This window comes from Hippocampus comes, unplaced genomic scaffold (assembly GCF_001891065.2).
Source record: "Hippocampus comes isolate QL1 unplaced genomic scaffold, H_comes_QL1_v1.1 scaffold174, whole genome shotgun sequence".
Classification (NCBI taxonomy): domain Eukaryota; kingdom Metazoa; phylum Chordata; class Actinopteri; order Syngnathiformes; family Syngnathidae; genus Hippocampus; species Hippocampus comes.
Genome location: NW_017805983.1, coordinates 4,150,636 through 4,162,589, shown reverse-complemented (window position 1 = coordinate 4,162,589; position 11,954 = coordinate 4,150,636). Strand labels below are relative to the sequence as shown.

The 11,954-nt window shown below is 40.6% G+C and overlaps 2 protein-coding genes across 8 annotated transcripts in view; both read right to left on the bottom strand.

The window, feature by feature from the left end:
* The window catches only part of tnnt2a (troponin T type 2a (cardiac)), an 8,086-nt gene extending 6,996 nt beyond the window's left edge, over positions 1 to 1,090 (bottom strand). For all 7 annotated transcript variants that reach the window (XM_019890893.1, XM_019890895.1, XM_019890896.1 and 4 more), the window contains exons 1-3: positions 981 to 1,090; positions 804 to 857; positions 695 to 705 (exon numbers count right to left, since the gene is read on the bottom strand). In XM_019890893.1, the coding sequence (XP_019746452.1) occupies positions 695 to 705; positions 804 to 844 (52 nt within the window). In that variant the 5' untranslated portion in view covers positions 845 to 857; positions 981 to 1,090. The remainder of the gene's footprint in view (positions 1 to 694; positions 706 to 803; positions 858 to 980) is intronic.
* Positions 1,091 to 2,435: 1,345 nt separating this feature from the next.
* On the bottom strand, positions 2,436 to 11,384 carry lad1 (ladinin). The gene is made up of 12 exons (XM_019890892.1): positions 11,203 to 11,384; positions 10,171 to 10,350; positions 9,532 to 9,778; positions 7,982 to 8,055; positions 7,353 to 7,524; positions 5,598 to 5,690; positions 5,415 to 5,458; positions 5,298 to 5,340; positions 3,539 to 3,582; positions 3,393 to 3,459; positions 3,192 to 3,320; positions 2,436 to 2,598 (listed from the first exon to the last, which is right to left on the bottom strand). Exons 1-12 carry the CDS (start codon positions 11,238 to 11,240, stop codon positions 2,545 to 2,547), a joined length of 1,185 nt encoding a protein of 394 aa, XP_019746451.1. The 5' UTR covers positions 11,241 to 11,384; the 3' UTR covers positions 2,436 to 2,544.
* Positions 11,385 to 11,954: the final 570 nt, after the last annotated feature.

Genomic DNA, 11,954 nt, shown 5'->3' with positions numbered 1-11,954 from the left:
AATATACTTAATTTTATTTTGTTAGTTGGTTGCACAAAATAAAATAATCTGGATCCAGATACATTTTAAGTAGTTTTACAAATTGCTTTAAAAATGTATCTGGATGCAGATTTTTTTTTTTTTTAAGTAGTCTCGTCTACTTTCAAAAGGTATCTGGATACAGATGATTTTATTTTGTGCAGCCAACTAACAAAATAAAATTAAGCAAATTCAACAAAAACTTTTTTCAGTAAAAAAATGGAGAACTTCGGAAACACTCCTTTTACCTCTTTTCACAAATTTGAGAAGACTTTTAGTAGAGAAATGCTTGATTTCCTGGACACATTTTGCCATCAAATTAAAAGTGAGCCTGCGGTATTTTTCCTATTCTCTCGAAAAATGTCTCATTTTCAACGTTCTGCCCAGTTGCATTTCAAATGAGGAGTTGTGATTTACCGCATGCTTTGTTTTCGCGACATTTAGCATTCTAATTTCGGGAATTGGGGAATAAACGATCCGTGCTCATTTGGCAATGTGACCGATCACTGTCATGCAGTCCTTTGAATAGTGACGAGCTCGTGCATTGTTGTGTGCACCGTGGGTGTCCCGTTACCGTGTTAGGCCGTCATGTTTTGGAGTAAGCATTTGTTTGAACTGCACATCTTTTGTTTTGCCAGCACATCATCTCTTCCTAAGTAATGATGACTTTTCTTACCTTCCACCTCCCTGTGAAAAATCAAACACATTTATCACATGTTATGATGCTCATCCAAACGTGTATTGCTCTGCGGTTGTAAATCTATGATGAAAAAAACTGTACTTACTCTTCGTACTCCTCCTCCGCCACCTCCTCGTTGTCCGACATGACCAGCGGTGACCTTCAACACACACACCCTCAATTTATCCAGAAATCCTCAATTTAATCCTAATTTACAGGGCATCTATCTGTGAGTTATGTCGTGTAATCGTGGTTTTCCCTTCTTGTGTTGTGTGAAGCAAACCTGCGAAACGGTGATGCAGCACAACAAAGGTCCTATGGGGGAAGCGTCGGGACGAGTGTAAAAAGAATCAAAGTGGAAAGCTTAAAGGCTGCACCAGCTTTTGTTGGGTTATTAATAACTTTGAAGATAGCCCCCGTTTGGCGTTATCAGCAGAACCAAATAAGGTAGAGTGTAAATGCAAACACACACAAACACACGTCCTTCTATGGCAACCATCCCGCTGACAAAACACAGACACGGAACTCTAATCTGCAGAGATAAGAGGATGGTTATGTCTAAAGTTAGACTGTTCAATTATAAAGTCTATTGAGAGTTGCGAGGCATTTGTTATCATTTTGCTTTTACTCCAAACAGTGCTTCCAATGAAATTGGAGAATATATATATATATATATGCAGCCATGCGGTGCTAACTGTAACTGTAAAATACATGTTTCTATTCAGCAAAGTGTGACAAAAGGTTCGTTTGAACTTCCTTGAACACTGGAAAATAAACATGTTAGACTATGCCATGAATTATAATTATTTCCTTTCGAAACTAAAAAATAAATCTATATATTTAAAATGTTTTAGACGTGTCCTTGGCTTTCCACTGAGTTCAGCTACCCCTAAAAATATGCGTTTTGTGCAGTTCAATAATATGAATGTATGTATGTATGTATGTAATTATTACATGCATTACATGCATACATACATACTATGTATGTATGTATGCATATATACGAACGTACCTGTGTTTGTATGTGTGTATTATCAGTGTTCAGACTTGAAAAAAGACAGATTAAATCTTAAAATATTTTATTTCTTTCTCATTCACAACAAAATATTTCACTTTTAGATTGGTGAATGAACTTCATCAAACCTTCACCTGTTCAACGCACAGTACTTAAATACTGAAAAAAATGCATTTGTACTTTTAACATGAAATAACCGTTCATGGGAGGCACGGTGAGCCATTGGTTAGCCCTTCTGCCTCACAGTGCAGAGATGCAGGGTTCATTTGTGGCTGTGGCCTTCCTGTGTGGAGTTTGCATGTTCTCCCCGAGACTAGGTGGGTTTTCTCCGGGTACTCCGGTTTCCTCCCACATTGCAAAAACATGCATGGCGGTTTGATTGGGCACTCCAATTTGTTCCCCTGGTGTGATTGTGAGCGCGAACGTTTGTTCGTCTATGTCTGTTCTGTGATTGGCTGGCAACCAGTTCAGGGGTGTACCCTGCTTACTGCCCGAAGACGGCTAGGATAGGCTCCAGCCCCCCCCCCCCCACCCCCGCGACCCTCGTGAGGATAAGTGGATCACTAAACAATTGGGTGCATAACCAATCCGAAATGAGCAAGAAACACCATCGTTTTCAGTCTTTTGCAAAACTACAACTTGTATTGTTTTACTTTTTTTCCTCCAGAAAGCTAAACAGGAACGAGAAAACAGATAAGCTCAAGCAAGACAAATACAAAATAATTCAAATGATTAAATTTCCCATATTTACAAAGATTCAACAAGGTCAAATTAATATGACGAAATAATCTTTCACTTGTAGATTCTTCCTCGTTTGACGTTTGTGACATTTTCATGGCTTCTCAAACAAACTCCTCTTGCTGTTGATGTCCACATGTTTGAAGTCCTGCAACACAACATTGGAAGATTGTTGCTGGCATTTGAACAGGAAAATACGCAGTGTTTGTCTTTAAAAAGTATTTGAAAGGAGAGGAGTGGTTGAAAATCGCACGCATTTAAAAGGACATCCACTTGAAAAGGCGATCAGAAAGAACTAAATACTGTATCCAATTACTGTGTTCTGAAATTGAGCTGCAGTGAATAGGCTCCATCTAGCGGTAAAAGAAATAATCTCTGTTCACAGTTCAGTCATGTTTATTTTTGAAGTACTGTACAACTCTTGTGTTTACTCATTCAGAGAATAATCTCTGTTCACAGTTCAGTCATGTTTATTTTGAAGTACCGTTTTTTAAGCTTTTATTTAGATTAATTTATAAGTTAATGCTATCTGAATCGCGAAGTCGTTTTTTTTAATTCCTTTAAGTGCAATTGTGCAATTGCATAATATTACAGTGGCTTGGAATAATAACTTTTAGGAATAAAATCCTGTTTTGTGTTTGATGATGTGCTTTAATATTGGTCGTGATGGTGTAAAAAGTGTTGTTTTAATTCTACCCTGACAAAAAAAAAAAAGGGGAAAGTTATGGGCTGCGTCCTTACATGCTTGGAAGGCCTTATTTGGCTGGCTGCTTGCGGCTCCTTCTCAAATAGGCCCCTCTTCCTGGACACCTCGTCGAGCAGGTACAAGGCACGCTGGCTCACGTCGGGAGATCGACCCGTTTCCGATTTCTGTGCAAATGCCAAATGAAATAAATCCGACTGATATGTGCTTGATCATTCTGAAGATCCGACGATACCGACTTGAGCAGCCTGGGCAAGTCTTTCCATCTTCTCCTGGATGGATCGAGATGAGACTCGTTGCACGGAACTACACAAAAGTTCCATTGTGGTGAGCCAAGCAGGGAATTTAAAGGTCTTCAAATAGACAAGTTAAAAATAACACTCACTTCCTCTGGAAAGGTGCTGCTTTGTCCTCGTTGAGGGCTTCATTCTGATCCAAACCAAAGGACAGTTAATATAATTAACACACTACTTAATCTGTGACCCAAGCAAGTGACACTGTGCGGACAAAGGTATTGAGACATCTGTTCATTTTGCCGGCAGCGATTATAAAGTGACTCTAGGGATTGTCTTCCTCCAGAATGGCATCTGATGGAGTTTTTTGTCCATTCTTCCAGAAGGGCATTGGTGATGTCAAAGGTTGCTGATGTTGAACCTGCAAGAAGGCCAATCTTACAATCTGGGTTCTCGTTCATCCCAAAAGTGTTTGATGGGCTTGTTCTTCCAGAACTGAACTCATCCAAGAATGCATTCTTTTAAACTTAGCAGTCAAAATTAATAAGCTATTGAAGGTGACCTATGGGGTACCTCAAGGGTCTGAAATCGGCCACAAATTATTCATATTACTGTATATATTAATGATGTATGCAATCTTTTAAAACTATTTAAATACGTTTTACTTGCTGATGATTTAGTCAAATTCCATACTGTGCAAATAATGTACAATGTACATAATTTGCTGTGTCACGCGGTTCATAAACTGAAAACAGGGACTTGTTATGATTTGAGGGGAGCTGGTGTTCTTCAAAAAACACAAGACAAGGGCTTACAAAGCAAAGATATGTCTCTGTTAAAGGTATACATTTGTGGAATAATCACAATGATGATCTGGAAATATTTTTTGTTGGCTTGACCAAGTGGAAATTTTTCATGTCACAAGTTTGTTTCGTGAGATACGTTTTGGTTTTGTTATCATGATTTCATTTCACCCCGTGAAGTGATGAATTTTGTGTTTCAATTACGTAGTTTCTTTGTTGAAATCTGTTTGTTTTATTAAAAAAAAATAGAGGGGCATAGGCTTGATTAACTGTGGTTTCACGCTACACCTTTTCAGTTGGCAAGTTTTCCAACAAAACTTTGTACGTATTAGTGTATTTGGAGGTGGACTGAATCTGATCGAAGAAATCAGGGATGATCAATAGGTCGATTGCGATTTTGTGTTAGTGCACACTGCACCCTTAGCATCTTGTCAGTCTCGCTTTTACAAAACAAATTTCAATAATAAAATAAAATAAAATAAAATAAAAAAGCAGGTCTCCTTTAACCTACGGCGGCGCGTGACCTGCTTCACCGGAAGTTGTTAGCGGTTAGCAATCTGCAATTGCAGCTTGCGATCAGAGCTGTCGCGCAATATATTTTATTGTTTTTATTCTTGTCATTCAAAGTTTGTTTCATCTACAATTCACCGAGGGCACTGGCAAAGAATGGAAATCTGGAGTGCCGGGAGAAGCATTTTAAAACGGTACACGTGAGCTCCGATCGTGAACACGCTGCAAAAGTGCGTCCCATGCTTCCGCGTCAGGTCAGTACTACTAAGGTAGGCAGTGATTTCCTTTTAACAAACTCCCAAACTTGTGTGTCTACTTTATTTTTCTGTTTCGTTCCTTATTGTTATTGCTCATCATGCGTGTGGAAGTGCGTGCGTATGCATCGACCCCCCTTGAAATAAATCATTCCATCAATCAATAGTGGGACAACATTGGCCTTTCCAAAACTGGTCCCACTGTTGGAAGTCTAGATCTGTCCAGATTGTCTGAGTAAGATCATGAATAAATATTTGGAAGGAGCAAATCCGACGGAATCAAGGATGTGTCAATACCTTTGTTCTCATTGTGTACTTTCAAGTTAGCGTACACTGACTTTTACCTTGTTGGATTCAAACTTTTTGGAGGCCACCCTGACGCTTGCACTAAAATAGAGGAAAAAAATAGTAAACAGTCGGAAATCAACAATTCACACAAGCCCAAAATCTGATCATCGCACCTCCTTTGCAATGGCGAACTCTCTTCCTCTTTCTTCCTCATCATCTGTAGACCAAGCATATGTTGTGTGTCTTAACACCAATGTTGGCATTTGCCTGGTGCAGTGTGCATGTAACTGTGTCATGTATTATTGTTGTTAGGGTGCTAAGACAATGAGTGTTGCAGTGATGTGTTATGCATTTACCCGAAAAGAAATTGTCCGGGAGCTCTTTCTGATGAAAATAGGTTTACTCGGCTCCTCTGGGTTGTTGTTGGTCGAAGAGCACATCACGACGGTCTGAGATATTGTACAGCAAAAGAATTTCAGAGCAGATTGGTCACATTCACCAAAATTGTAATTTTCACCCGTGGTGCCACGCGAGAGATCGTCAGTGAAGTTGTCTAATTTCACATAACTGGTGTGAAAATGATCATTAAATTACTACAAAATAACGTATCTGTTCATCTGTCCATTCCAGTGACAATTAAACAATCGTGTGTGTGTGTGTGTGTGTGTGTGTGTGTGTTATTTTTGATATGTTTATATTGTGCCTTTATACATAAATTCAGTCCTTAAGAGGTGCAGTCCACATGTTTACATGTCATTGTTTCAAGAAAAAGTTAAAGGGATAAATCCACAGATTTGTTTGCATTATTGTTGTCATTTGATTTATCTCTTCCTGAGTTCTTTTCGGCACTCTTGTTTGGTTGGATTGTGTGAGGTTGTTGGAAGGGAATGTTTAAAAAAAAAAAGCATGTCAAAGTGTTTACTTAGTAAATTGACAACACTATGAAATTAGACAAACTGTCTATTATTTTAATTCATGGTTCATTTGCCCCATTTATTTATAAGACTAGCCTAGAAAACCAAAACATTTCTGTATAATGTATCTGGTAGCTTATTGTCATATAGATTTGTGTATTGCTTGTTTGTTTAAAAAAAAATGCGCCTTGACTCAGAAAGGTAAGGAAACTGCATTCAAGTCGAGCAATTTCAATCGAGGCGAGTCTGCCATGACAACTCTTGACACTAGCAGAGATGAAAGTCCTCCGGATTTTCCCGGAATTCCGGGTTTTTCAAATTTTTATGAAAATTTCTCCGGAGAATTGAGGAAAATAAAATTAATCCGGATATTAGTTGACAACATTGGACGAAGACGCGTTTGAGTTCGTTGTATTGCTTTCACGAGCGTAGCCAGATTGAGGCACTAACACTAGTAACAGTAAAGAGATTTTTGTTTGTGTAATAACGACCGAAGACATGATGGCGTTTGACTAATGGTTTAGTAGAACGAATGGCAACTCGCAACAACAGTAGCAAGCGTCATTTTGCCACTTGGGTTATACCATCTCAACTAGAATGTGGGGGTATAGTCCCCAAACAATTTTCGTCTCTTTATAAACACACTTGCTAAACCCCAGTGGAACGAATAAAAGACGCTGTGGACAAGACAGTTGTCGTAAAAAAATATATTTGGCCAAAAAGGGAAAAACACAGATTGGCAGAAAATCGTGTCCGTCCGACTTCGAGTGTCGTCTCGGCTAACTTAGCTTAGCTGTTGTCGTGTGTGACATCATTTGCGTCGGCGCTGATTGGTTGAAATCAAAAGACGCGCTTGGCTTGTGACTGTATGGCTCTGCTCAATGTCAAAAAATGGCAACAGCTCTCTCTAGTGCAGAGATTAAAGTGGACTTTTCTGAAAATTCCGGGGGAAAAAAATAAATAAATAAATATATAAGTGTGTGTGTGTGTGTGTGTGTGTGTGCGCGCGCGCGCGCGCGCACACACACACACACACACACACACACTTATATATTTATTTATTTATTTTTTTCCCCCGGAATTTTCAGAAAAGTCCACTTTAATCTCTGCACTAGAGAGAGCTGTTGCCATTTTTTGACATTGAGCAGAGCCATCGAGTCACCAGATTACTCTTGCGTTGTGCGCGTGTGCATTTACCTGTGGCGCGTGTCCATTGGGAATGGGGCTTCTTGGCCCTCGAGGGGAGGGGCTACTGCAAGGTGAGGGCCATTGTTCTTGAGGTGACCTGGGGGTCATTGGCGAGAGGGGGCTCACGGGAGTTGTGTGCCCGCTAGCAGAGGGGCTCTTGTTGAGAGAGATAGAGACAGAACTACAACAACATAAACACAAGAAAGCGTGATGGAGCAACGGCTTCCTTCTCAGCAAAATATATACGCAATTTCAAATGGTGTTATGTCACATGTCCAAGTCAAGATTGTTTCGTGCTCTCTGACAAGGAACTGAATAGCAAATTTTACAGCATCGAAGTCAATTTCTATGCCTTTCTGTCACTCTTCCAGTTCCTCTGCTGCAACCTGCTGTCAATGTAAGCTCAGTGTTCACTTCCCTTGTGAACATCCTGTTTAAATAATGATGGAAGTGATGGTTGTCTCATGATGGTCAGAATGTGAACAGCATGATGAAGAGGACTTTGAAATAGCGTATTGTAGCGGTCAATTTGTGGCTCAAGCGCCTTTTGTGAATATTGCTATTCAGCTTTTTGTCATTGTATATTTTCTTTGAATCTATATTGACACTAAAAGAGATGAAAAATAATGCTTGTTAACCTGACAAACTTGTGTGTTGGGTTGGATGGTTGCCTGGAAACGGGGTCTTTCTCTGACGATACTCCATTTTCTTGCTAATAAAGACAAACAGCAGATGGCATCAACACAAGTATGACGCTTTTGTGCAAAGTCACCTGATACACACCTCGCATTACATAACATCCTTGGGGCAAGGCCCTCCCTCATTGAGTCTTGTGTTATAAAAAGTTCCTTCTATAAATCTCGATGGTCACTTGAGTCACCAAAGACTGATAAAGGGGAATTTTCATTTTCTGATCCGCTTATTCTCATAACGGCCACGGGGTGATCGAGGAGAATGATACCGCTTATAAAACAGATTGTGTGCGAAAGATCAAAGGGAGTGTACTACAATGCAAGGATTGTTTTTGTCGGTTGAAATACGACAAACAAATATAATTCTTAATGATTTAAGCAAAGGGTGAGTTAAATCTAGAAAACAACCCCACATGCAAACTGCCACGTGCTGGCCAGTCTTCCCTGAAGCTTGGAGAAGCGGAAATTGTTGTCCCCCCACCCCCCTTATATTTTTGCCTTTCTATATTCCTTGTGTGCTCCCATGACTGAGTTGTTGTTCCCAAACGTAGATGATGATTAACATGACTCTGTGTGGGGCAACAGCAGACTGCCGGCACTGTGTGGCATTTCTCCAACTCAACCCCCTTGGTGCTCATCTCTGCACAAATGTAATCACCCCTCCGCCGAGTAGTACCATTTCTTCTTCAACAACTACAGTATTTCCAAACTAAAATGATCAGTTGAGTGACTGGAATTATGAATTTTTGGAGATTTGCCAATTCCTTGTTTTGACTTGTGGGCGCAAACTTGAGATACAAGCACTGTGTGGTGGAAGATAACTCACTTTACAACGAGTGGCAGTTTGGCAGATACGATAAGTAAATACTGTTTGAAAAAAAAATGTTCCAAGCTGTTTATTGCCACTCTCAACTAAAGGTTACTGTCAAACTAAACTTCAAACCAAGAGAATTACACATTGTATATTTAGAAAAATTACATGGCCTCTGCTCAATTGATGCTAACATACAATGGGAAACTCCATAGATACATGGGCTAATAATTAGCATCTATGTGGAGGTGTTGTTACCATTTAAGTATCTGAACAGAAATGGGGCTGCAACACATGCAGACACTATAACAATACTCACAGGCATTTAATCTGTATCCCTTGTAACTAATATTACTGATGTAGTGAGAAGCCGAGAGAGGAGCTGAGCATTCAGTCCATTCGATAAGGTTGTCTTATACGGCCTCCAGAATGAATAGCACAATTTAAGGAGAAAGTTTGACAAAAAATGCATGTACAATATTTTTGTCTCAACCAACGCGCTTCTAATTCTCTCAATACATTAAATCAAGGATGGGCAACTAAAAAAAAGTTTTACTTTTTTCAAATTTTTTAAACCTTCCTTGAATCATATCGCAGCCCATATTTTGAGAGATGTATCGAATTGTCTTTTATTGGAGAGATGCATTCCTAATGTCGAGGCGTAGTAATATAAAACGTGTCTTACCTGTCCGTTTGTGTGGATGTTGATGTCCTTGGGAGGGCAAGGTGTCACTTTTTGTGGCTGCTGTGATTTGCTTATGAGTTTGTGCTGCTGCACGGTTAGCTCCTCCCTCAATCCTCCTTCTCCGCCAGACTCTTCGACATCCTCTCTCACCACCTTCTGGCGCCTCAGTGACTCCATGTGCCTCAACCTTCGCTTCTCATCCCGGACACGCAGTATCTCCATAAAGTCCAGCTGCATCTGCTCCGCACTGAAAATAAACGACACATTTGTGAATGAAATGTATGATGGCTGTCCTCGAGAAACCACCCACAAACATTGTCAAGCATGGTTCAGTTTCCCAGAAAACTCCTTTGATAACCAGAGTCACTGCTTTTGACAAATTCCACATTTCCATGCACGGCGTCCGCTTGAAATGTATACCGATGACACATTCCCGTGAGGCAAAGGTGTCAAATGCCTTCTTCGCTATTGTCTCTGGGAAGCCAACCAGCCACCATAAAAGCAGTGGAAGTCTCACCATGGCACCTTGGATGCCAGTTGAAGAAAAAATGAAAGCAAAACTAAAAGATGGAACGATGCAAAAGTGGAGCACACACTTGTAAAAAAATATTGAAGAAGGAATTATTATATGAACTAAACCTGCTAGAGCCCGGCGTGGTTTCAGGTGGGGGGTCGGACACCTGGTTGCTTGTGGGCGTGTCAACGGGTTCCGCGCTAAAGTCGCCCTCGGAGTCACAGGCGCCGCTTGAGCTCTTCACCCTCCTCCTCCTCTCCCTCTCCACCTCCTCCTCATCCTCCATTGTCCACTGGCGCGCCAAACTAAGGACACAGTGCACATGTAAGGTCGTAAAATGGAAACGGCTCATCTAATATCAAGCACAACGTCACGGCAACTGCTATAAGGCGATGAATGTGTCACAGCAGTTGAAAATAGATTACGGTTTGAATAACTGCTCGTCCAAACCTGCTTTATTTGCTCTTCAAGGGCTGGGCTGCTTTATATCAAATGTTAGCAACGTAAAGCCTGCAGCCTTTTACAAGTGACTCTTACTATGCTCATTATTACTCGTATGACCATTCAAAAAAAAAAAAAAAACACTGCTTGGAACGAGCTGTTTGAACTGTAAGAAAGACAAACATTCCAGCATAAGTGTGCCATGTTTAGTTAGTTGGTATGTTATGACTAGTGACCACAAGCCATTAGATTGAGCAGAGAACATCGAGCATCATAAAGTGCTTTCAATGGGACTCCATTTCAAATCACGGTGGTCAGTGATGGGGGCATCGTGATTTCCTAGGAATGTTGCCAAAGTGATGATTGCAAATGTTGAGATAAGGTGTTGCGTATTGATATTTATCTGTTTCCAACTTTGTTAAGACCTTGGTTGTAAGTGTGAGTAATCATCAACATGATTAGTACAAAGTAGCTTCACATATCAAAATGATTTGTTGTTAATAAGACCAAATAAATGTCATTTGAGCACATTGATTTTACGAGTGTGTATCAAACCCGTCACTCCAATCAGTACCTCGAGGTCTCGGTTTTAAAAACATTAGTAACCTGCAAATAATCTGAGTGAGGTGAATAGAAGTGTTTGCCTCCGCAGCCTGTCACATTCCGTATCATACGTGTCTTCAGAAAAAGCTCTTTTCAACTGAAGTGACACTCACCTGGACAAAGTGGACCAGTTTCTCCGGCTGACGGACATTCTGGATGAATAATGCGTCCCGGCGTACTTGATTCCGACTGAAATGCAACTGACAGGCACTTGGAGGGCGGTGGCCAGTTCGCAGCACTAAACAATCCACCTTTACCCTGTTCACTGAGGTGTCACATAACCACAAAGGTGAGCCACCCACCTGAGGGAGACATGGCGAGACATTGAACAGACCCTTTCATTTTCAGCTAACAGAATTAAACAATAACTGGAGCCAAATGATGATCAGGAGATGGTGGTGGTTCTGTTATACGTTGCGACTATTAGCACAATTTTGCATTCCAGCTAGTTTCAATACCAGCTCTTCAGTTCAGGGTAGCTGGCAAATTAAGGGGATGTATCAAGGGAGGCTTTGAGTTAGAAATATCCCATGCAGCTCTTTGAGCTACCTCGACCATGCTAGTTTTCTGCAATTTTTGTGCCTTACAGTCCCCATCTAGTGTAAAACTTGCATTATTCACCTTTTCTATCCTTCGCTTAACCCATGTGTCATATTGGTATTGGTATTAAAGAGTAGAACTAAGACCATAACGTGTCCTCGTATCAGAATTGCAGCAGTCATCATGGGCTTCAGTGCAACGAATTTAGTGATGCCCCCTGGTGTCCAACATGTAAATAGGACAACAGTTCTCTCTGAGCTCTCTTTTTTCCTCACAAAAATGTTTCTGTGTCTCATCGTGCGATTCCCTGCTGCAATGTATACAC